The sequence below is a fragment of the Salvelinus alpinus genome, chromosome 15 (genome assembly GCF_045679555.1).
Source record: "Salvelinus alpinus chromosome 15, SLU_Salpinus.1, whole genome shotgun sequence".
Taxonomy (NCBI): domain Eukaryota; kingdom Metazoa; phylum Chordata; class Actinopteri; order Salmoniformes; family Salmonidae; genus Salvelinus; species Salvelinus alpinus.
The window spans coordinates 49,354,028-49,379,941 of NC_092100.1; the positions used below are offsets into that span (position 1 = coordinate 49,354,028).

At 44.1% G+C, this 25,914-nt stretch overlaps 1 protein-coding gene across 2 annotated transcripts in view; it reads left to right on the plus strand.

The window, feature by feature from the left end:
* LOC139540244 (solute carrier family 45 member 3-like) overlaps positions 1-25,914 on the plus strand; it is a 54,507-nt gene that overhangs the window by 14,121 nt on the left and 14,472 nt on the right. The window contains exons 1-3 of one of the 2 annotated variants that reach the window (XM_071343921.1): positions 7,092-7,455; positions 12,556-12,892; positions 24,006-24,839. In XM_071343921.1, the coding sequence (XP_071200022.1) occupies positions 12,745-12,892; positions 24,006-24,839 (982 nt within the window). In that variant the 5' untranslated portion in view covers positions 7,092-7,455; positions 12,556-12,744. Of the gene's footprint in view, positions 1-7,091; positions 7,456-12,555; positions 12,893-24,005; positions 24,840-25,914 lie in introns of those variants that run through there. The other variant, XM_071343920.1, reaches the window with a different exon arrangement.

The following is a 25,914-nucleotide window of genomic DNA, read 5'->3' on the forward strand; positions in this document are numbered from 1 at the left end:
CCTCTTATTTGGGGAGATCACTGGCATAGTGACCATATCTTGGTTTTAAATGCTTTAAATGGGCACTTCAGATTTTTGGGGTATTTCCCAGGACTCTCTGGATAAATATAAATTATTTCCGATATTGAAACTTAGTATATTTTCAGGAAAATATTCATCCCTAATGTACACACCAGGATGTTTTGTTACTCTCACACACAGAAACTTGTATTACTACCATATCATTTATTATTTTTTATTTAAAAAATATATTTTACCTTTATTTAACTAGGCAAGTGAGTTAAGAGCAAATTCTTATTTACAATGACGGCCTACCCCGGACGACGCTGGGCCAATAGTGCACCGCCCTGTGGGACTCCCAATCACAGCCGGATGTGATACAGCCTGGATATAAATGATTAATACTCACCATTGAATGTCTCTGAAAACCCCCTCTGACTCACCCTCACACAGCTGAGTGACAGGGGTAAAGAGTGGCATGTAGAGTGGCATGCAAAGGAATTATAATCATTTGGTTCTTGTTACACTGTATCAGATAGACCTACAGTATGTGCTGTGCTGGATTGAATGTCATAGATCTAAAGAAATACCAGCAAACGGGACGTCCTGAGGACATTCAGCGACGTTCCCATTAGGTCCCTTAATTGTTTTCAGTGCGACGTTATCCCATTGACGTTCTGAGAATGTTGTAAGAACGTTGCGTTGATGGTCCCAAGGAAATGTTCTCTGCGGGACCTTTGTCTCTATCCCTGTAAGTTCCAAAAGGCGTCACTGAGGACCATGTCAGGACCTTTGTAGGACGCTCTCAGGACTTTAATTTTACTAGTCATTAGGTCATTGCATGATTATAGTTCCCGGTTTCACCCGGGGATGTTTTTAGGACGTTCTTTGGATGTTGTGTTGTGGTCCCCTGGAAGTTTTGTCTAGTTCCCGGATGGTCCCAGGGATGTCCCCGAGGATGTTTTTATGACATTTGTTGGATGTTGGGTCAAGCTGTACAGCTAAAATAGTGTAACAAATATTTAATCAATGACAATATGATAACATTTGACATGATCACTTAGGACTGACTTTTCAATACAGTGCATTCGGGAAAGTATTCAGATCCCTTGAATTTTTTCCACATTTTGTTACGTTACAGCCTTATTCTAAAATAAAAATGTAATTAAATAAAACAATTCTTAATTAAATAAAAACAATTCTCATCAATCTACACACAATAGCCCATAATGACAAAGTGAAAACAGGTTTTTAGAAATGTTTGCAAGTGTATTTTAAGTAAAAAACAGAAATACCTTATTTACATAAGAATTCAGACCCTTTGCTATGAGCCTCAAAATTGAGCTCAGGTGCACCCTGTTTCCATTGATCATCCTTGAGATGTTTCTACAACTTGATTGGAGTCCATCTGTGGTAAATTCAATTGATTGGACATGATTTGGAAAGGCACACACACACCTGTCTATATAAGGTTCCACATTTGTCAGAGCAAAAACCAAGCCATGAGGTCAAAGGAATTGTCCGAAGAGCTCCAAGACAGGATTGTGTCGAGGCACAGATTTGGGGAAGGGTACCAAAAAAATGTCTACAGCATTGAAGGTCCCCAAGAACACAGTGGCCTCCATCATTCTTAAATGGAAGAAGTTTGGAACCACCAAGACTCTTCCTAGAGCTGGCCGTCTGGCAAAACTGAGCAATCGGGGGAGAAAGTCCTTGGTCCTTGGTGACCAAAGATGCCAAAGATGCTTCACACATTTCTTGTTCACAAACCAAAGTTTTTGAATTTTTCCAACAATTGTTTACAGACAGATTTTTTCACTTATAATTCACTATATCACAATTCCAGTGGGTCAGAAGTTTACATACACTAAGTTGACTGTGCCTTTAAACAGCTTGGAAAATTCCAGAAAATTATGTCATGGCTTTAGAAGCTTCTGATAGGCTAATTGACATCATTTGAGTCAATTGGAGGTGTACATGTAGATGTATTTGAAGGCCTACCTTCAAACTCAGTGCCTCTTTGCTTGACATCATGGGAAAATCAAAATAAATCAGCCAAGACCTCAGAAAAACAATTGTAGACCTCTACAACTCTGGTTCATCCTTGTGAGCAATTTCCAAACGCCTGAAGATACCACGTTCATCTGTACAAACAATAGTACGCAAGTATAAACACCATGGGACCACGCAGCCGTCATACCACTCAGGAAGTGCAAATCAATCCCAGAACAGCAGCAAAGGACCTTGTGAAGATGTTGGAGGAAACAGGTACACATTTATCTATATTCACAGTAAAACGAGCGCTATATCGTCATAACCTGAAAGGCCACTCAGCAAGGAAGAAACCACTGCTCCAAAACTGCCATAAAAAGCCATTCTACGGTTTGCAACTGCACATGGGAACAAAATTCATACTTTTTGGAGAAATGTTCTCTGGTCTGATGAAACAAAAATAGAACTGTTTGGTCATAATGACCATCGTTATGTTTGGAGGAAAAATGGGGAGGCTTGCAAGCCGAAGAACACCATCCCAACCATGAAGCACGGGGGTGGCAGCATCATGTTGTGAGGGTTGCTTTGCTGCAGGAGGGACTGGTTCACTTCACAAAATAGATGGCATCATGAGGAAGTAAAAGTATGTGGATATATTGAAGCAACATTTCAAGACATCAGCCAGGAAGTTAAAGCTTGGTTCCAAATGGGTCTTCCAAATGGACAATGACCCCAAGCATACTTCCAAAGTTGTGGCAAAATGGCTTAAGGACAACAAAGTAAAGGTATTGGAGTGGCCATCACAAAGCCCTGACCTCAATCCTATAGAAAATGTGTGTGCAGAATTGAAAAAGCGTGTGCGAGCAAGGATGCCTACAAACCTGACTCAGTTACACCAGCTCTGTCGGGAGGAATGGGCCAAAATTCACCCAACTTATTGTGGGAAGCTTGTGGAAGGCTACCTGAAACATTTGACCCAAGTTAAACAATTTAAAGGCAATGCTACCAAATACTAATTGAGTGTATGTAAACGTCTGACCCACTGGGAATGTGATGAAAGAAAGAAATGCTGAAATAAATGATTCTCTCTACTATTATTCTGACATTTCACATTCTTAAAATAATGTGGTGATCCTAACTGACCTAAGACAAGGAATTGTTACTCGGATTAAATGTCAGGAATTGTGAAAAACTGAGTTGAAATGTATTTGGCTAAGGTGTATGTAAACCTCCGACTTCAACTGTATGTAAATGTGATATTTCCATTTTTGTTTTTAATAAATATGCAAACATTTCTAAAAACCTGTTTTTGCTTTGTCATTATGGGGTATTGTGTGTAGATTGATGAGTATTTTTAATACATTTTAGAATACGGCTGTAACGTAACAAAATGTGTGCACTGTATGACCCCACCTGGGATTTGAACTCATAACCTCTGGATTTGAGGGTATGCTGTTATTTTTGCTGCGCTACAAAGTCTGAAGAATTTCAGAAGTCCCTTACAGATTCATTACCTATGATACTGCCCTTAGCAAAAGAGTGTAATCTGCACTGGATCCGTGGTTCACCGATCAGTGGTTCACCAATCAGGGCCTTGATGGGCTTGGGGGCAGAACGTTTCTTTGCGACCATCAGGTGCCTGGGAACTAGGCAAAAAACTCCAGGGTACCATGACACAATGTCCCAAGAACGTTCAGGGGACATCCCCGGGACCAACCAGAATCTAGACAAAACCTCCAGGGGACCATGACGCAACGTCTCAAGAACGTCATAAAAACATCCTCGGGAACATCTCTGTGATCATCCGGGAACTAGACAAAACCTCTAGGGGACCATGACACGACATCCTGACGAGTTTAGGCAACCATTTTGTGACGTCATGGGGACGTGCTAACGACTCATTATTGTTTGCAGGGATGTTCTTGCTCCAGTGTTCCTGACATGTTATTCTCCTGTATTATACCTGGAATTCCCCATCAGAAACTGTATGAATGGCCATTGTGCTCCTGTGACACATGGCTTCTGCTCCTTCTCACACACATGTACCTAGAACGGAAAGGAATTTCTGTCGGTTGATAAACGCCGAGAACCATGAGAGAGGCCTATTTTGTGAGGGGATTTTTGAGGTCTTTATTTAGAATAAGGTTAGTGATGGGATTTCTGCCAATCCCAGCAATAAACAATTTGCTATAGACCATTTGATGTCTAGTGTAGTGTCTATGTTTGAGAGGCTAATCAACGTAAAGGAAGGAAATCTTGGTTCTAGCCATTCACAGCCTTTTGTGTGTTAGAGCTGACAATTGACATGTCTTCTGTCCCAGCCGACTTTGACTTCCCTGCTGTGCCTCTGTAATGATTTGGGCTCACCATGAGAGTTATGTTTCAAAAGCTCTTTTATGTTTTGATTTTGTGTTTTAAGTACTTTGTCTGTGTGGTTGTGTGATGTGAACGCTGCTGCTAAGCAACACACAAAGCGATTGTGTGTGTGTGTGTGTGTGTGTGTGTGTGTGTGCAAGTTAAATTTGTCGGTATAGTATGGGGGCAGAGGAGCCCTTCCTGCCTTGTCATCTCTCACTTCACCATCTGGTTTGTGTAGAGTTTGACTGAGGCGTTAATCATTGGGCCCTGAGGCTCGCTGCAGTCTGACAACAGCTGGAGACATGGACCTTGTTGATGTCCCACCAATCCCGAGCAACAGCCAGCCAAGCTCCGGCACCCTCTTTCTCTGAGGACAGATGTGTGTTAGGTCGAGACTCTACACTCCCAGCTTACCTAACAAAACAGCTGGAAGGGTTACACATGTGTGTCATGACTGCCAAGCCCAGAAACTTCACACAGATCCCGACAAACACAGGTTTAAGTGTTCCCCAACGCATCAGAGATATACAGATTTCATTTGGTAGTGGACTCCTATAAATGCATCTCTTGTTATAGGCCCATAAGTGCGGTCTGTGCTGTCTGTATTAGGCTGTGTGTTTATTATAATGTTGGCCTGTTTTCCCAGCAGCTTAACTCATGTCCTGCAGTGCGGCTCATTTTCACCAAGAAATCACACTGATAAGGCCCAACCTTACTCCTTCATTGTCATCGTCTCTCGGGCGCTCTCCCCAACTAATAAGCTATCTATTTAGAGCAAGCAGAGAACAATATAGCTGTATGGTTACTTGCAAGGCAACCTCTAAGGATGGAAGCCAGTGCTTAAGCTAATGAATGTGCAGATCTGCGTTTTAGCAACAGCATCACGTATTTTTATTTAAAGGTTCATTTGTTATGTGAACACACAATGAGTGATTGAACCTTCCTCCGTCCACCGACTCATATGTGATGTGGGTGACATTTAAGTTTTATTGGGTCCTTCCTCTCGATGCCAAGAGCAGTAGCATTTCTGGTATATTTCTGACATGGTGGCTTTCATCTCCTTCTCAGTTAAGTGCAGAGAAGTCTGTCATAGCTTATTATGGACTCTGGGTTTGGCTTGTAGTCCTGGAGCAGGGTTTGTGGAATATTCAAACCAACATCTGAAATGTAAAGCTTAGCCTGCTGATATGTTTTCAGCCAAGACCGGCTGTCATTTATTTATTTGCATTTTTTATTTAACCTTTATTTAACTAGGCAAGTCAGTTAAGGACAAATTATTATTTACAATGACGGCCTACCCTGGCCAAACCCTAACCCGGACGACGCTGGGCCAATTGTGCGCCGCCCTATGGGACTCCCAATCAAGGCTGGTTGTGATACAGCCTGGAATCTAACCAGGGTCTGTAGTGACGCCTCCAGCACTGAGATGCAGTACCTTAGGCCGCTGCGCCACTCGGGAGCCCAAAATAACCATAATGAACCGTGAACAACTTCAATTAAACTAAACATCTCATGTTCAGTGGAATAGTGCTTCTATGAAATTCCAGATTTACTGACTCTTTGCAGGTAAAATCTGGATTTTGTGGTCTATGTCTAGAGCTGTATCTATAGTCTTAAAGTGTGTCCTATGTGTACTTGTCATATGCTCCTATTTTAGTCATTTGGGCCGGCTGGATATAGAAATGAGACTGGGTGGCGCTCTAGTTCCTTGGCGGTTTGACTTAAGTCAATTTACTCAGCACCAACCCCATTATTCTTCCTTTGTTAAAGGCCCATATGTCTCCTTTAACTCTGTCACATACTGAAATGCTTGTATATGCTGCTTTTACTCTGTTAATGAATAACAAAAGGGGTATGTCTAGACTCGTGTTTAGACTCTTGTTCAAGAACATCCAGTTGTATAATTATCTCACATTCACACTTATGACTGGGGACTAGACATGGCTACCTTTTTTAATAAAAGATAGCCTAGTTATTAGAAAGGATAATTCGGAGACATCCTCATTTCATTTGCCTATGGTACGTTTTAAAGCAGAATCATTTCTGTTCAGTTATGCCGGGTCAATGTATCTGGATGGAGAAACAAAAGTGGAGCAAAAGCTTTTGTTAGTCAGGAGGATATGGTCTTCTAACAAACTCGGATCATTCCCTAAGCTGTGAGCTCTCTAAAGCTTATCTAATGCAATGCAAGCCACTCTTGTGGGCAAGGGACGTGTTACCAGCAGCCATTTGCTGCACTCATATTGATCTGCCCCTGGGCTCCAGGCTGCAGGAATGGAGATTCCTTAAACTACAGGCCATGCTCTAATGACTTACTCTCTCTGATTCCTCTCCACGCCGCTCCACTTCTCCTGTCGGTTCTCAAATTGAAAGGTTCTCCGTAGAGAGCTGGGCCTGCTTGGAGATGTGAGGAGCAGACATGTCAGCAGCCGTGGGGTTAGTGGCGTTAGTGTGTGTGAATGGGCCTGTGACCGAGGCTCTGATCCCAGGAACGGGAGTACATACAGGGGTATGGCTTAAGGCTGGGAGGAGGTGAGAGGGCTGTCCCTGATAGGCAGTTTAACATCATACCGGGTCAGGGGCTTTTATACAAACTTTTTGGGGAGGAGGAGTGATACACTGGGAGATGGGAGGAGGAAGGGGAGCTCTGAGGTGGAACTGATATGAATTCACTCTTTGTTTCCGAACAGCCTGTTGTGCTCTGGCCAATCGCATATGTGTGTGTGTTTTAGGAAGAGGTTTGAGCCAGCGTGCCATATCTTTTCCTCCAGGAGAAGATTCCTGAAGTGCTCAGGGTTTTTTTTCTCCGACTTTACAGGATGGGAGAGCGTGAGAATATAGGGAGGGCTAGTAAGGAGGAGGAGGGTTCATTCTGAGAGGAGGAGACAAAGAGGGGGAGAGCATAAATAATATGAGTTTGGCCAGGTAGTAAGAAGAGGGATCTGTGTAGCTGTCCTCTAGCCAGTGGAGTGTTGATTGGATTAGGTGTGCATGCAAATATCCAGTGGTCAGAGTGTGAGTGGTTAGTAGACAAAACTGTGTGGTAGTCAGATATGCACTTCTGCAATTCTCTTGGACATCAGCTGTACTTCTCTACTTTACATAGTAAGTATTTTGCTAAATTCTACTACCCATTACTTTGAATGATTATAAAGTCCTAATTGAATGCGCAAACTGGTCGGAACCATCAGACTGTGAATTCACAGATGCAAACACTGTTCTTATAGGATCCTTTTGTTATGTGTGACAGTTATCTGACTGCAGACAGACAGTCACTCAGTTGTGTATGTTCATTGACAGTTAGGATTTGAAATATTGTCAGCCATGCATGATGCCAGTCCACGCCATGCTCATTGTAGTTGATGATGCTTGACTACACCGATTATTTGCTCGCATGAGGGAGCTGTGCCAACAATGCCAAGAAGGAGGCATGTATTGACCATTTGTGGGCAGACGGTTTAAAAGCTCTGTTTTTACTTAATACTATAAATATGAGCGAGATCAATTCTGCACAGGATGAAAACCATTTAATTTCAGGTTTTTGCCTCTCAATTAACATAGTGCAAATAACTCTATTAGGAGGCTATTTACTCATAGTAGTCGTTTGACCTTTACATAATAGGGTTTGAGGCAGTGAAAAGAAGCGTTCCTCGGGGACGTTATCAGGCATTGATTCATTAGAGGCTACATGACTGGAATCTGGATCTCCATTGTTGTGCTATTTGTGTGCCAGGTGTGATAACAGTCACCTCCCAGATCTGTTACTGGCTCCATTCAACAGTTTGAAAGGACTGGGAGGGGTGCTGGATCTTCCTCTCCTACACTCTCAGATCAGTCACCCCCAGCTTGCATTCCTCTGCTCTGTGTCCACCTGATAACTGTCTGTGTGTGTGGATCCCCTATCCGTCTGTCCCTCTGTCTGTCAGAAAGGCTAACCAGCACTGCCCCCACCACCCCTGAAAGGAGAGCTGATTGGGTTTATAGTTCCACACCTGTGTGGCAGTGGACTGTGGCCTGGGGTGCAGGGATGGAGTGATGCGTGCAGGGGGGGGGGCAGGGTCAAAAGTGGAATGGACAATTTAGTCTTGATCTGCAACAAAATGTAATACTTTATATAGGCTACATGCATAAATAAATAAAGTTTCAAAACAATTAATAACAATAATGAATTGCCTATAACTTTAAATTAAAGTCTGCTTTATATTCAACTTACTTCTAAGATGTATTCTGAGTCATTGGCCTAATTATGTAGCTGGAGTGTGACACGGCCAAATGTATTATTAGACTCTCCAGAAATAAGACAAGGACGCCTTTCCTCCTCAGCCCAGACAGAGTTCTTTCAGTCAACTGGTCGACAGCCAGCACTGTAATGTTCACTAAATTCATGTGCCAATGTCTCGCGAGAAGATGGTAATACCAGACTGAGACTGTCACTCGCACTTCGAGTTGTTCTGTTGGTCACCAGATTGGCTAAATCCGGGGGTCATGTGTGACATGTGGGGGGGGAGATTATGGGTCTGGAGGGCAGTGGGGTCATGCAAGCCACTCTCATGTGATGGGAGTCTGAGGCTCCAAAGAGAAGGCCTCTCAAGTGTGAGATCTTCCCCAGCCCAGTCCCCACCCTGCTCAACCTCAACTGGAATCCATCTGGAATTCACTGTCTGGAAGACTGGAGGCTAAAGCCACGCAGGCGGCCTGCTGTTGTTGGACACAGCTCTGTTCCTCTGTCTCCTGCCAGCAGTGCCTGAACAGGAACATAGAGGGGGAGAACTAGTGTGCTGTATCCCTGCAGCCATTCAGAGGGAGCCAGAACACCACAAGAGTCTCCTTGAGGTTTCTTCATCCACTGCCGAAGCAGCACTTGTGGTTGTAATGTCATGTCACAGCAATTCTCCTCCTGTCTCAGACTCACAGACACAGACTCTTCAGTTGCTGTTTTTTTTTTTACTGTTTTATATGAAACACCGCACTAATAAAAGCCCAATTGAATGGGCCTGGTACCTCACTATATCAAGTTACTCAGAGTGGCACAATGTATACAAAGCCTGTTTTGTATTGTAATAATACCCCTCAGAGCCATTAAGACTGATTTGGGGGGCCTGGGCCTGAATATGCCTGGGCCTGAATGGGCCTGGTAATGGGGCAAAGGGAGTGCAGGGCTGACAAGACAAAAGCACCTCTTCCCCCTCCTCCTCTCTCTTCCCCCCTCAGCCCCATCTCTCACTCTACAGTAGCTGGCTCTGGCTGCCCCTGTGCCTAGGCCCTGTGTGTGTAATCACTCCAGAAGACTCTAAGGGCTGATGCTCTGATTAAGTACGGCTGGGGTTATAGCCAGACGATCGATGGGCTTGACTGGAATATATTGTGGTGCCAGAGGTGTCATTAAACTTGTGTGGAATGGTTGTTGTGTGGGTTGATTGTGTGTGTCTCGGCTACTTCGCTCTGCTCCATCCAGGCAGGAGTTGACCCCCGAGAGCTCTGCTCCGTGCCATGTTGATGTTATTTGTGAGGAGTGCCAGGTTTAAACCAAACACGTGGGTTTTATTCTACACATAATTCGGGGTTCGCTAAACGTGCTGATAAATCCTCTGCACAGTAGTCTGACTAGTCTCTCCTCCCTCACATCCCTCCCCACCTCATCCCTGACTCATCCCTAACTCCCCACCAATGCTTAGGTCAATACCTCTGCAGCCATTCCATTTTCAGCACTGGCTGGTCTCCTGATGGGTCCATTTCAGGGTGTTTGAGGCGGGTAGGAATGAGATTTGACAGGTGTGAAAGTCCCCTCTCTCCTCCATAGGAGTGACCCAGGCCCCCTGCTGGTTACTGGCTGCTAAAGCATCTGCTTTGTCCCGTTTCTACGCTCACGTTGCTCACTGACACTGATGATGCGATCGTTAATGGTATCCAATGCTGGGTTGAATGACCTGCTATTCGATTTAAAGACATGTTATTCTAACATTTATGTAACATTTGAATTACCTAGATTTCCCACTCTACTAACAGCCTAATGCGGTGGTTTTTCTGTTTCTTCACCACCTCTCATTGTTGTTGAACCAAATAATCACTGCTAAAACTTTCCTGAAGGACACAGACTCAATTCCTTCCATGCACCTGAACAGTATTTATTTACTGTGCTGGGTTTCTCGTGACTAACTGAGTCTGTTATTGAAAATGACATATCCATTTGATTTGCTAGGGATGAACAGATGGACCACACTGGCGGAGGAATCTCACACCAAATATGAATATAGCACCTTGTTGTTTTTGCGTCTGCGGCTGTCCTCAGTGTTCTCACACATCTCTTGCTCAGATGGCACCTTGGCAGTAGGATGAGTCTTTTCTATTAGGAGGCTGGAACATGGCAAGACTCCCTTTTCTGTCTGACTCTGAATCAGTCTGGTACCTAGGCTGAGGAAATCGGATCCTGTATCAGCTGGGGTTTCTCCCAATCCATTTTTCCTGCGTGACCGACTTGAGGAACACTCGGCCCATGCTCTTTGGAATGGTCTTTCATTGTTCCTATATGTGATATTGCATCAACTCAGTGGATGAGTTCAGTTGAGGGTTAGAGTACACCGCTGTTGCTCCCTCTGCTATTCCTCTTCAATTTCCTTCAGATAAAAATCGAGCTTTGCTCTCATGAGAAAATAATATATATGACTAAAGAGGGGTATTTGTGTAGAAAGGACAGTGTGCAGGGAAGCAAGGCGTGAAATGGAGAATGGCACTTCTTGTCATCGTTGGGGGGGTAGAGGTCCGTCAGTAGAGATTGACATGTCAGGCACAGGAGGATTGTGAGAGGAAACGATCTGGGAGATTGAGGGTGTACACTCTGGTGTTCTGTTACGCATGGGATGGAGTTGGGTCGAGCTCCGTCTGCACGCGTGTGTTCGTGTGTGTTCGTGTGTGTGTGTGTGTGTGTGTGTGTGTGTGTGTGTGTGTGTGTGTGTGTGTGTGTGTGTGTGTGTGTGTGTGTGTGTGTGTGTGTGTGTGTGTGTGTGTGTGTGTGTGTGTGTGTGTGTGTGTGTGTGTGTGTGTGTGTGTGTGTGTGTGTGTGAGAGAGAGATGGGGCAGACGTTTGAGGAACTGTGACACCAGATTCGGTAAATTATGTAGGCCTAGATCCGTTTAGGCGTTCACTTGCATCTTTGAAGCAGGATCATCAGATCAGGGTGTACTTTCCTTCTGTCTACTGGAGCGGAACTAAAGCTAAAGCCACACCTCGCTCATATTTTGTTGGAAGACTAGGAAATATTATTTTGCTCTTGGGACCATTGACCCTCATCTAGACAACGTCTCATTATGCGCACTATGCCTTTTACTCCAATTTGAATTTGATGACGTTGCTGCCTGGAGTCCGGGCCGTTATCAATCAGCGTAATGTAATCTTGCCTAAAAGACCCCTGTGTATCGTAATGTCCCCTTTCTGAGCTTAGCAGAAAATGACACAGAATTAGTATCACCTTCGGTCTGAGTTGATCTGCCAATGTTACTGTTCGTTGTGTGTGAGGTCTTGGTCCTCTCAAAGGAGGAAGTGGTAGAAACGGGCTCATTAGCAGCGATTCAGGTGAACAATGGGTGGAAATGAGAGCGAGGTGCTCCGTGTTAGGAGCGTCTTGACTTGGCATGGTGTAATCAGCCCTGGATCGGATAGTTTAATGACAGAGCAGAGAGAAGTGGAGGGCCGGCTCCCAGACACCACCTGCTGCTGCTGCCTTGCAGGCAGGAAAGAGAGAAAGCTCCTCCGGAATGTCTCTCTCTTTCTTTCCCTTTGTCAACCACCACTTTTGTCATGCCCTCCCTCCTTCCCTCTCCCCGCCTTAAGAAAACAGAGAGGGAATGATAGTGCCAAATCGGTGCATTTGCCACGTTGCCACATCGGGCTGACTCATCTCTCTGTTGTTCAAGCTGCCCTGAAGCTGAGCAGTCAAGTTGGTGTATCAATCCCTTTGTGTCTGGTTGTGGCTTTCTAACAGTCCCTGTCTCTGCGTGTTGGAGTCCTGCTCTTTGTCTTGTGAGAAAGCCTCTCCGCGGCAGCAACAATCAAGCAATTTCAGTGCCTGAGGCGTCTGACAACCAGGTGCGTTAGCCTGAGAGTGACCTATCTGGTCTCTCTCAGCCTTCATGCTTTCCAAAGTGAGTCCATCAGTTTTTCTGTTTTTGTCAACGCCTGTTTCTCTCTCCTCTGTTCTATTCTCTCAGATCCAGAATGCTGAAACCAGAATGGATCCTCCAGGTCATCTGAGACGGTGTCAGTGTGTCCTCCCTGCTCTCCCTCCGCGGTGGTCCTCTCGTCCCCGAGACTCGTTCCACGGGGAACCGTCTGCCTCCTCCTCTCCTGGCAGCAGCCCCCCTGTAACGGCGTAGCGGTGGAAAAGCGACCCTGTAAATATGCCTGGATGGAGGTCTCAGTGCCGTCTCGTCCTGCTGAACTCCCTGACCTGCGGCCTGGAGATCTGCGTGGCAGCTGGGATCACATACGTGCCTCCCCTGCTTCTGGAGGCTGGGGTAGAGGAGCAATACATGACCATGGTGCTAGGTAAGCCAGCTCTGGCTTACCCTGACGGGGGGGGGGGGGTACATTCATTACACATGAAAGAGTCTTCATCTAGAGGGGTCCTCCTGAAGGGTGTGGAGGGACAGGGCTGTGCCCCACCAGCCCGTTGGATACTGTATCTAAAGCAACCTGCTGTCTCTTTGGGTGCTGGCCTGATAGTACAGTACCTCATTTACAAAAAAACATACACACTGTCCCCCTGATGGAACAGACTAATTTTAGATCCCCATAGTTGAGTTTCTAATCTGGTTCTGGACTGTGGCTTTGGCTTTGGATTTGTTTTACATTAACAACAGCAGAACAAATCTAAAGATGTGGAGCAGAGGCCTACTCTTCCTGATAGACACAAAGATGGGTTACTGTTGTTGTTATTAGACCTCATTGCTTGCAAATCAGTGACATGCTGTTGTGTTTGACCTAACCTTAATGCTACATTAGAAGTTCAGGTTTTTAAAAAAGACACTGTGTATATATAGCCACCGCGCGGCAGGGCATTTTTTGTGTAGGCGATGTGAATAGCTGCATTATCCTATCGCGCGCAAATGGCTATCACATGGTTTGCTGTGAAGGCATTTCTTCTCTCTCTCTCAGATTACGTTGTGACCAAACGGATTGAGATTGCCACTCCGAAACGTGCATGTGGCAATTACAGCTCCAATAGACAGATACAGTAATATTATGTGTGTTAACGTACACTCCTCTATCCCTCTCTTTAAACAGCTGCATGCGAATGGGAGAAAAATAGCATTTGTGTCATCCCCCATAGCCCGTAAACCTCATCTGGAAATGGCACAAAATAAATGCTTTGCTCCCCCCCCCCCTCCCCCCTTAGTTTTGTCTAATGGAACGGCAGAGTGTTTAGTAATGGAGATGGATATTGTGTCCTGGGGTCTTAAGGCTAATTTCCCCAGGAGTAGTGTCAGATTCTCAGATGCAGGCCATCTACTCGATCTAATGGCCACTTCTGGATTAATACTGCCAGTTGCCACTCTTTAATTGTTTAATCGACTCTTCTCTGTCTGTCTGTCAGGAGGAAGCAAGCTTTCTGGATAGGGGCCCAGGGGCATGTCTTATGTTAGAAATTCACACTGTAGAGTTTGTACTGTATATGACTTGGAAAGCACATGGTGTTGTGTGTATACTGCATATGAGTTAGAGATAGGCTTGGGCGGTATACTGTATATAACGTAGAACTGGGTATTTGGAAATAGCCACGGGATGGTTTTTCAATACCGTTTATGATAGGGCTGGGCGATATGGTCAAATATCATATCACGGTATGAAAAATGACGGTATTTTATGTTTTTTAATAATAAAAGTTATACATTTGCTTTCTGAGTAGTGCGTGACCCTAGGGTGGCAACACATACATCATAAGCGATTTTAATGGGTCTTTCTCCATTCTGATTGGAGCAAAGTGAAAACAGCATCGCTGTCATCAACATTGTTGCATGTGCTGCCTTAACCATGCAGACTGAACCCAATTGTCTCGTAGTCGAGGAACAACAAATGCGCTCCTTGAGTGACAGGGGGCGGGAATAGGTACAGTGCATTCGGAAAGAATTCAGACCCTTTGATTTCGTCCACATTTTGTTACGTTTCAGCCTTATTCTTATTCTTCTATTATTAAATAGTTTTTTCCCCCGTATGTCATTGGTCACTACTTCACAGGAGAGCCTTGAACTTAAAAGTTCATTTATTTTCATCAAAATGCGTTTTTTGGCAGAAATGCCTTCTGGAACATGTGAACTTTCATGTGCCTTAATAACAAACGTGTATGCCATCTGTAAATACGAATAAAATTGTTAAATTACGAGCCTAGTTGGTTTAGCCACAGAAAAAGTCAGAAACCTTCCCACTAGCCATGATTGCCTGAGATAATGAGTGGGCTGGACATGCTGAGAGATGAGTTCGGATTGGTCTGGCATATAGCACGCTTCTGTCTATTTGAGCTGGTCAGTATGTATTGGTAATCTTGTCTAACGCGTCTTTAAAAAATATATATATTGCGTTGTAGATCTGCTTAAGTGTTGCTCTCCACTTTCTGGAGGACCGAGTTTTGAAATCAGTGGAATTCGAGTATGATAGCAAAGGAGATAGAGAAAACACTTGTCTCTGGATTACATCTCAAACTAAGGGCAACCATGGCATCCGTGACACGGAGAAGCGTCCATTCCATGTATACGGGTAAGATAGTCTAGCTAGCTACATTTTCAGATATTATATATTTCTAATTTTGACAGAAAGTAGTTTTCATTTCAAGTTAACATTTACTGTTAGCTAGCTAGCTAACGTTAGCTGGCTGGCTTGCTTGCTAATGTTACGTGTATGATCTTATTATTCGTATTTCAGAGCCATTTACGTTGCTAGTTATAGCCTAATGTTAACTAGCTATTCATGCAGGGTAGTAACGTCATGAGTTGGGATTATGATTCATTGTTTAGCTAGCTAGCTAGCTACATGTCTTAACAAAAGACTCACTATGCAAGTATCCATTTCAATAGAATGTCACTGCAACTGTTGATAGACATAACTGGTAAATTTGCTCTGACTGTCTACTTCGATTTCAGAGCGCTTTCGTCTGAGTGCAGAATTTGTGACGAATTTCCGAACGCTCAACACCCTTTGAATATGGCCAGTGTCAGTAAACGTTGGCAAAAAAGCACAAATTGTTGCCAGCAGTACAGTTGCAGTCACCAACGCTCTGGATAACATAAAAACAGCCTAACCAGCTCTGCTAGGGCAAGTAAAATGGTCAGTGAGCTGTTCTCTCATTTGTGTCTGGAAGTAGCTAGCAAATTAGCCAGTTAGCTTGGGTGCTTGGGTGCTTGACTGCTGTTGTTAGGGCAGAACACTCAGATCAACCCTTAAATATATGGGTGGGGCTAAAGCTTAAGAGGCTGTGAACGATGCTGAATGGGTGTAGACAAAGAAGAGCTCTCCAGTAGGTACCAAAACATTCAAAGGCCATTTTCTCAAAAGTGAGGTCACAAGTTTAACTTTCAAAGCAGAATTACTTTCCCATTGTTCCTCAAATGCAGTGTATGCTATACCATTTTGTAGCTTTGTGTCCCTGCTTTTATCCAATGTAAAAAATAAAAAAAAACACAGTTTCAAATTTTGCTACATAAGACTGAATCAAGGCAGTCAGTCACATTTACATAAGTATTCAGACCCTTTACGTGGTACTTTGAAGCACCTTTGGCAGCGATTACAGCCTTGAATCTTCTTGGGTATGACGCTACAAGCTTGGCACACCTGTATTTGGGGAGTTTCTCCCATTCTTCTCTGCAGATCCTCTCAAGCTCTGTCAGGTTGGATGGGGAGCTTCACTGCACAGCTATTTTCAGGTCTCTCCAGAGATGTTCGATCGGGTTCAAGTCCGGGCTCTGGCTGGGCCACTCAAGGACATTCAGAGACTTGTCCCGAAGCCACTCCTGCGTTGTCTTGGTTGTGTGCTTAGGGTCGTTGTCCTGTGGGAAGGTGAACCTTCACCCCAGTCTGAGGTTCTGAGCTCTCTGGAGCAGGTTTTCATCAAGGATCTCTCTGTACTTTGCTCCATTCATATTTCCCTCAATCCTGACTCGTCTCCCAGTCCCTGCCGCTGAAAAACATCCCCACAGCATGATGCTCCCATCACCATGCTTCACCGTAGGGATGGTGCCAGGTTTCCGCCAGACGTGACGCTTAGTATTCAGGCCAAAGAGTTGATTCTTGGTTTCATCAGACCAGAGAATCTTGTTTCTCATGGTCTGAGAGTCCTTTAGGTGCCTTTTGGCAAACTCCAAGTGGGCTGTCATGCGCCTTTTACTGAGGAGTGGCATCCGTCTGGCCACTCTACCATAAAGGCCTGATTGGAGGGGTGCTGCAGAGATGGTTGTCCTTCTGGAAGGTTCTCCCATTTCCACAGAGGACCTCTGGAGCTCTGTCAGAGTGAACATCGGGTTCTTGGTCACCTCCCTGACCAAGGCCGTTCTCCCCCTATTGCTCATTTTGACCGAGCGGCCAGCTCTAGGAAGAGTCTTGGTGGTTCCAAACTTCTTCCATTTAAAAATGATGGAGGCCACTGTGTTCTTGGGGACCTTCAATGCTGCAGACATTCTTTTGTACTCTTCCCCAGATCTGTGCCTCGATGCAATCCTGTCTCGGAGCTTTACGGACAATTCCTTCCACCTCATGGCTAGGTTTTTGCTCTGACATGCACTGTCAACTATGGGACCTTATATAGACAGGTGTATGCCTTTCCAAATCATGCCCAATCAATTGAATTTACCACAGTTACCACATCTCAAAGATGATCAATGGAAACAGGATGCACCTGAGCTCAATTTCGAGTCTCATAGCAAAGGGTCTGAATACTTATGTAAATATGGTATTTCTGTTATTTTTTCTATACATGTGGGAAAAATGATAAAAACCTGTTTTTGCATTGTCATAATGGGGTATTGTGTTTAGATTGATGAGGGAAAAATATATATTTGATCCATTTTAGAATAAGGCTGTAACGTAACAAAATGTGGGAAAGGGATACTTTCCGAATGCACTTTAGGTGTAAAAAGCAGCATGGAGCGAGGGAGAGCAGAGAGATGACTCAAGTAGTGAAGTAAACTATAAAAATGGACGTTACACAGAGTGTATCACATTTAACAAATCAAACATTCAAATACTGTTTTAGAAGGTAAAGTAAAAACGCAAACTGGTCCGTGCATCAATAACGTTATATTGTAAAACACCGTATATCGCCCAACTCTACATTTTAATATTTGTGTCTACTTTTTAAGTAAATACCTGCAGTCAACTTGTGCAATACGTTAGGAGATTAAGCAGATTGCATTCTTCATTTCACCTGTCACATTATTTTACATTGTGTTTGTTTATAAATAGCACAATGGGAGAAAGTAGCCAGAAGTTGTATTTACAGGGTTTGTATTTTATATTGAATGTAAACAATGTTTTTTTGCTTCAATAGAGTGATCAGGGACGTGTTAGTATAGTTTTCCTTCACAGAAAATAAATTAGTGTGACACATCAAATACCTAGGTGTCTGGTTAGACTGTAAACTCTCCTTCCAGATTCATAAAACATCTCCAATCCCAAGTTAAATCGAGAATTGGCATCCTATTTCGCAACAAAGCATCCTTCACCCATGCTGCCAAACATACCCTCGTAAAACTGACCATCTTACCGATCCTCGACTTCGGCGATGTCATTTACAAAATAGCCTCCAACACCCTACTCAACCAATTGGATGCAGTCTATCACAGTGCCATCCGTTTTGTCACCAAAGCCCCATATACTACCCACCACTGCGACCTGTACGCTCTCGTTGGCTGGCCCTCGCTTCATACTCGTCGCCAAACCCACCGGCTCCATGTCATCTACAAGACCCTGCTAGGTAAAGTCCCGCCTTATCTCTGCTCGCTGGTCACCATAGCAGCACCCACCCGTAGCACGCGTTCCAGCAGGTATATCTCACTTGTCACCCCCAAAGCCAATTTCTCCTTTGGCCGCCTCTCCTTCCAGTTCTCTGCTGCCATTGACTGGAACGAACTACAAAAATCTCTGAAACTGGAAACACTTATCTCCCTCACTAGCTTTAAGCACCAGCTGTCAGAGCAGCTCACAGATCACTGCACCTGTACATAGCCCATCTATAAATAGCCCAAACAACTACCGCTTCCCCTACTGTATTTATTTATTTATTTTGCTCCTTTGCACCCCAGTATTTCTACTTTGCACACTCATCTACTGTCAAATCTACCATTCCAGTGTTTTAATTGCTATATTGTATTTACTTCGCCACCATGGCCTGTTTATTGCCTTTACCTCCCTTATCTCACCTCATTTGCTCACATTGTATATAGACTTATTTTTCTACTGTATTATTGACTGTATGTTTGTTTTACTCCATGTGTAACTCTGTGTTGTTATGTGTCGAACTGCTTTGCTTTATCTTGGCCAGGTCGCAGTTGTAAATGAGAACTTGTTCTCAACTTGCCTACCTGGTTAAATAAAGGTGAAAAAAAAATTTTTAATTAAACATTCGGGCAGAAAAAAGTGCAACGCTAATCGGCTGGCAGCCACAGAAGTAAATGAGCTAACAATTAAAAAGCAAGGTATTTTTTTGCTAAATCGATGCATGGCTATCATATTTCTAATGTTTATCATAAAAAGTGTTTTGCTTAAAGTTAATCTTGCATTTTACCAGGTCTGGCAACACAGAAATGTACCGGAGAAAAATAGCTACACATCAGTCAGAGCGCTGTCTGCTGATAGAATGCCAGTTCATGAATTCTCATCTCAGTGGAGAAGTGCAACTGAAGCATGAAATTAGTCTAATGCCGAGCAGAAATTACAATAACTAGCATTTTACATCTGCGTTTACAAAATCCAGCAAGATAATTCTTATGCGTTTTACCTTTTTTTCTGCGTGAAAAACGCAGAATTCTGCATGAACGCAACCCCTAAATTGAACTTGCTAATTAATCTAAGTAAGTGGCTGAATTAACAAGGTGACGGGGCATCATATTGTGTTAGCTTTCTGGATGAGTTATTTGTACAGCTGCCACTATCTTGAATTCCTTACATTTTTCCTCCTCTCAGCCTGTCTGCTCCTCCCCAATCCTCTCAGAGCAGGCAGGCCCATTGCGACTCCAGACAGACACAACTTGTAGCCTACACATGCAGCTCCAGAGCCAGACAAGCATGCGTCCAAACTTTGTTAATTTGCACAATGTCTCTCGTTCACATTCGCATGTAAATGTCCAAACTCACCAAAAATGACATTTGGTAGCTCCTACCTATATACAGTATGTATAACTTTATGAACTGGATTGCCTGTCTTTACAATTAGTTGATTTTTGTTTGCTCTCGTTAGCATACTTAGCTAGCAGCCTCCATTGAAATGTGCTATTACTTGTGCTCATTTTGTTAGAGTTCTGTTAATAGACACCCAATTGACTTTTTTTCTCGTTTTTTTGGCGACCCCTTGTCTGCTAAGCCGGTAATACCGTATATCCAAGTATGAGAGTAGGACAATATGACGATAAGAAAGTCTGGATACCGCCCAACCCTAGTTAGAGAGCACATTATGTTTGTAATGGGAATATTTAAGATGAATAAAGTGTATATCCAGTTGAGTGATCAGTGCAACGTTCTGTTTGTGCAAGGTTGTTGGTCGCCAGACTTGTTGTGGATTTTTCTCATATCAGTTGATAGTGTTTGATGTCAGACATGGCCGAGGACACACTGATAATTTGTATTGGTGACAATCACTGTGTGATTCTGTAGCAGCTGACAGTCACTGCCTGGTATTGTATGTGTGGTGAGGTAAGGATAGCTTATATTAAGCAGTGTAGGGTTGTGTGTGAGTGAGAGTTGAAGATGTACACGCTGGATTGTTATGATGGGCCTCCACAGCTCTTGTGGCAGCCAGGCAAATATGTGACTGAGGGTTGGACTGTAGTGATCCACTCTGTCTATCCGTCCGTCTGTCCATCTGACGCACACAGTGTGTCCCTTCCTCTCTACTATACATAACTATGTCTTTTTTACCTTAAGAATTTGTTTTCTTCCTGAGAACGACTAAATCCCGACTAAATTTATTGTATTTAGTTGTGTAACAGTTTCAACAATATGTTGTTGTCAGATATCCATCAAGGTAGATTATCCCATACTTATACCATCGCACTGTTGAACACTCGTTTCTGATTGGCATTCTAGAGCATGCATTATTTAAGTGATAATGCCAGAGAAGCCGGTGTTTGAAAGATATATCGGCACAGATGTTGTTAGCAAACCGTGCCAATATATCCTCCAAACAGCGGCTTCAAGGGCATTATCACTTTTATATAAGGGGTTACCAACATATTAAAAAAATGATTTACATATTCTCATTAAAAACATTATTTTGATTATTTTATTCATACTATTTCATCCTTCCACAAGATATAGTCCTGACGCAAATCTAGAGTTGCTACCCAAGCCAGCTGATTGTTCATTCTATCGGTTCGGTTGCTAGAGACACGACCCAGTCGTTAAGTCTTTTTGTTCTGCATCTATGGACCAGTCAGTCGTTCAGCCTTTTTGTTCTGTATCTATGGACGTGACCCAGTCGTTCGTTCAAAATGTTAGATTGCCATACTGGCTGGCAACATTCTTATCCCTTGCTTGCTAGCTAGCCAACTACGGCTAACTTACAGTCACGTCAAACAGTGAGCCAGAATAACAACAAAGTAGCTGCATTTGCATTTGTTTAAGCTGTTTTCTAGTGCTATTTATTTGGATACATCCATAACAATGAGCTAATGATGCACGATTTCGCCTGGCACAGAACATGTTCTCTCTCGTCAGGACATTGTTCAGAGGAGCTAGCCATCAACACCGCTAACACAATCACTTCAAACTGAAGCTGAAAAGACTGCAAACTAGCTGCACTTCGTTTCTTTTTACCAGTTTTCCATAGATTTTTCTTTGTATATATCCATAAAAATAATGCTAATTCACGATTTGGACAGGCTAAGAAAAGCTGCCTCCCGACACCTTAATTTCCATGCAACAGTTGGAGATCGAATTTGAATATTGAAACTATGTTGCAAATGTCGGAGAGACAGATAGCAAGTTTTATACAAATCTCCCCCGTTGAAAACAAAATGTTAGCCTAAAAGAAATGTGAGATAATGTCTTGATGCTTTTTATAGTGGAGATTAAGTTTATAAATTGTCTGGTTAGGCTGATGAGACAGTGGTTTGCATAGTCAGATGGAACAGAGTAAATCGGCATTTTAACTCATAGATTTAGCTGGTGGTAACTTGTGGAATACACCATCTGGAATGCAGTTTTAACCAATCAGCATTCAAGATTAGACCCACCCTTTGTATAATTCCCTATAACGCACCGCATAGTTTAATCTTACATGTTCTATGTTTGAGCTGCTTTTGAAATAAAAAAATCGAATTGAAAACATTATTGGCATTATTTAATTTGATTTTCACAATAGCAAGCTAGGACTGATGGTTTGGTTAGCTAAACAAACAAGTCTGTTTGTTTGGTTACCAAGGCAGCTACTGTACAGTTGAAGTCAGAAGTTTACATACACTTAGATTGGAGTCATTAAAACTCGTTTTTCAACCACTCCACACATTTCTTGTTAACAAACTATAGTTTTGGCAAGTCGATTAGGACATCTACTTTGTGCATGACACAAGTCATTTTTCCAACAATTGTTTACAGACAGATTATTTCACTTATAATTCACTGTATCACAATTCCAGTGGGTCAGAAGTTTACATAGAACTGTTTGGCCATAATGACCATCGTTATGTTTGAACGAAAAAGGGGGAGGCTTGCAGGCCGAAGAACACCATCCCAACCGTGAAGCACAGGGGTTGGCAGCATCATGTTGTTTTGTGCTTTGTTGCAGGAGGGACTGGTGCACTTCACAAAATAGATGGCCTCATGAGGAAGGGAAAATATGTGGATATATTGAAGTAACATCTCAAGACATAAATCAGGATGTTAAAGCTTGGTCTCAAATGGGTCTTCCAAATGGACAATGACCCCAAACATACTTCCAAAGTTGTGGCAAAATGGCTTAAGGACAACAAAGTCAAGGTATTGGGAGTGGCCATCACAAAGCCCTGACCTCACTCCTATAAAAAATGTGTGGGCAGAACTGAAAAAGCGTGTGTGAGCTAGGAGGCCTACAAACCTGACTCCATTACACCAGCTCTGTCAGGAGGAATGGGCCAAAATTCACCCAACTTATTGTGGGAAGCTTGTGGAAGGCTACGCGAAACGTTTGACCCAAGTTAAACAATTTAAAGGCAATGCTACCAAATACTAATTGAGTGTATGTAAACTTCCGACCCACTGGGAATGTGATGAAAGAAATAAAAGCTGAAATAAATTATTCTCTCTACTATTATTCTGACATTTCACATTCTTAAAATAAAGTGGTGATCCTAACTGACCTAAGACAAGGAATTTTTACTAGGATTAATTGTCAGGAATTGTGAAAAACTGAGTTTAAATGTATTTGGCTAAGGTGTATGTAAGCTTCTGACTTCAAATATAGCTATCTGGTAAACTTGCTAGCTACTTCAATGGAGGTTGAGCACATACCTTCTTGCAAATGAACACATTTCTAGCGTCAAATGTGTTCAATTATAGCCATGGTATAAAAGGGATAATCAACTCTGGAAAATAATGCAACTCCGTGGAAGGTTAGTTCCACTCGGCTAGCACATCATAGAACACACCTTCCACGTCGTTCATTATTTTCAATAGATCGTTGATTATCCCTTACATAAAAGGTCATTGTCTGGAAATGGAAAAATGGAATGTACCTATTCATACAGTACTCCAGTCTACACACATATTTCATCAGAATGACACTCATGGCATCCCTCATGTGGATCCAATTAATGTTCTATTTTTCTTCTCTATGGAATTTTAAACCATGTTTTCAAAACAAGCATCCCATGCATGCTCCCATTGTGAAACCAGAGGCATACATCTGGCCATTGTGGGGAATGTACGTTGTGTTGCTCCACAAGCATCCTTTGTCATGGGGTGTTTTAATTAGCCCAATCCAGCAGTGGGGAAGAGAGGGACGCCTATGGTGGGTTAGCTTGGGGCACAGAACCATCTGTAGGCAGCCTTCACTAGCACTCAGAGAGATGGATGGAGCAGTGATGGGGCCAGTGGGCCACAGACCCCCGGAGATCCTGCCTCCAAGCCCTATCAGCATGGGGAAGGTAGTAAACTGGAAGATACCAGACAACATCAGATGCAGCCAGGACATTTGTTGGATTAGAGTTCACAAGGATATTTTGTGGAAAAACTCAAATCCAATAACTATTATGTTGGCTTATAACTCACGCAATTGTTCTTAAAGGGAATCAGCGTTTACCTACTTAACTATTTTATGTGTTTATGACTATTGCTTTGATACTGATAACTAAACTAACTGGTTTTACACACCAACCTAGAAACCCTTTGACTTTGTAACTGACAACCAATGAATCAACATCACTGATGCCCTCCTATCTCTATCTCTCTATCTATCTATCTCTCTCTCTCTCTCCTCCCCCAGGTATCGGCCCAGTGTTAGGTCTCATCTTCATCCCTGTGATTGGCTCAGCCAGTGACCACTGCAACAGCAGCTATGGCCGCCGTCGGCCCTTCATCTGGCTGCTGTCCCTGGGTGTCCTCCTAGCCCTCCTCATCATCCCCCATGCCGACCTGCTGGCTGCCTACTTCACCTGGGGCGGACGCACCCTAGAAGTGGCCTTCCTCATCCTCGGGGTGGGCCTGCTCGACTTCTGTGGCCAGGTGTGCTTCACGCCGCTAGAGGCGCTCCTCTCGGACCTGTACCGCGACGAGGAGGACTGCAACCAGGCCTTCGCCATGTTCTCCTTTATGGTCAGCCTGGGAGGCTGTGTGGGCTACCTGCTGCCTGCGCTAGACTGGAGCCGGGGCCTGCTGTCCGTCTACCTGGGCGGCCAGGCAGAGTGCCTCTTCTTCATGCTCATCCTCATCTTCGTGACCAGCGTGCTGATCACCATGAAGGTGTCGGAGGAGCCGCCGTGTGCTGGTGTGCCGGCCCTGGAGCCAGCTCCTCTCCTGGAGGCGGGCCACTGCAGCATTCCACGCTCCTGCTGCTACCTGCTCAAATGCAAATTGCGGCTGCTCAAGTCGGGCCCGCTGCTGTGCCTGCTGAGGACGTTCTGGTCCATGACGCCAGCCATCTACCACAGCTACTGCCACGTGCCCCAGGTAATGAGGCAGCTGTGCGTGGCACAGCTCTGCAGCTGGATGGCCGTCATGTCCTTTATGCTCTTCTACACAGACTTTGTGGGGGAGGGGCTGTACGAGGGCGTGCCCAGTGCCGCTCCCGGGACCGCCTCCAGGCAGCGCTACGACGACGGTGAGTTGTCTTTCTTCTCTGTGGATATACTGTGTGATCTATCACTTACTTTGGCGAAATGCCTCTTCATCTCTCATGTAGACAATATTTGATATTATCACATACATACTTTGGCTGGGCAAGCTCTGCTTCATTATGTCCTTGATCTTTAATGTATTCACAATCAGAGAACCCAAAGTTCTCAAACGGCCACGTCCAGTAGAGTGATTTTGTATAGAGACAGTTAGAATCCTCCCCCAACCTACTAGTGAGGCCTCAAAGTGCATACAGCCCCAGTCCAGTTCACCCTGACACTCCTGTCCTCAGTCCGCACCTTCACCACTACCACCTGGCCACTCAGCTGCTTTGCCGGCTTGGACAGCTCCCTCCGCCACAGCTGGGCCGGATGCGTGCACATTCCAATGGCACAGGTGGGAGGTAGTCAGGCAGAGGAGCAAGCTTCGGTGTTGCCATAATATTACCTAGAGTTTCCAGTCACTGTACCTTTCTCCCTGGTAATAAAGCGTGCATTAAGAGTCATTAAGAGTCTGGTTCCTAATCCCCTAGAATATTGCATAGCTTTATTGGATGAGGAGAAGATGATCAGTGTAAAAGAAGACCTTCAAACTTCAAACTGCGTTGAATCTGACTGACATAATACCCCAGACTCACAGCAGAAAAACAGAGATGAGAGAGACAAAGTGAGAGAAAAACTAATGGTGAGAGGGACAAAAAGAAACCTTCTTCTCCCACACTGAGAAGTTTCCCAGGTCTGTTCTCTGTGCGTAGTGGAGCTCTGCAAGGCTTCCTGCTTCTCCCACACTGAGAAGTTTCCCAGGTCTGTTCTCTGTGCGTAGTGGAGCTCTGCAAGGCTTCATGCTTCTCCCACACTGAGAAGTTTCCCAGGTCTGTTCTCTGTGTGTAGTGGAGCTCTGCAAGGCTTCATGCTTCTCCCACATTGAGAAGTTTCCCAGGTCTGTTCTCTGTGTGTAGTGGAGCTCTGCAAGGCTTCATGCTTCTCCCACACTGAGAAGTTTCCCAGGTCTGTTCTCTGTGTGTAGTGGAGCTCTGCAAGGCTTCCTGCTTCTCCCACACT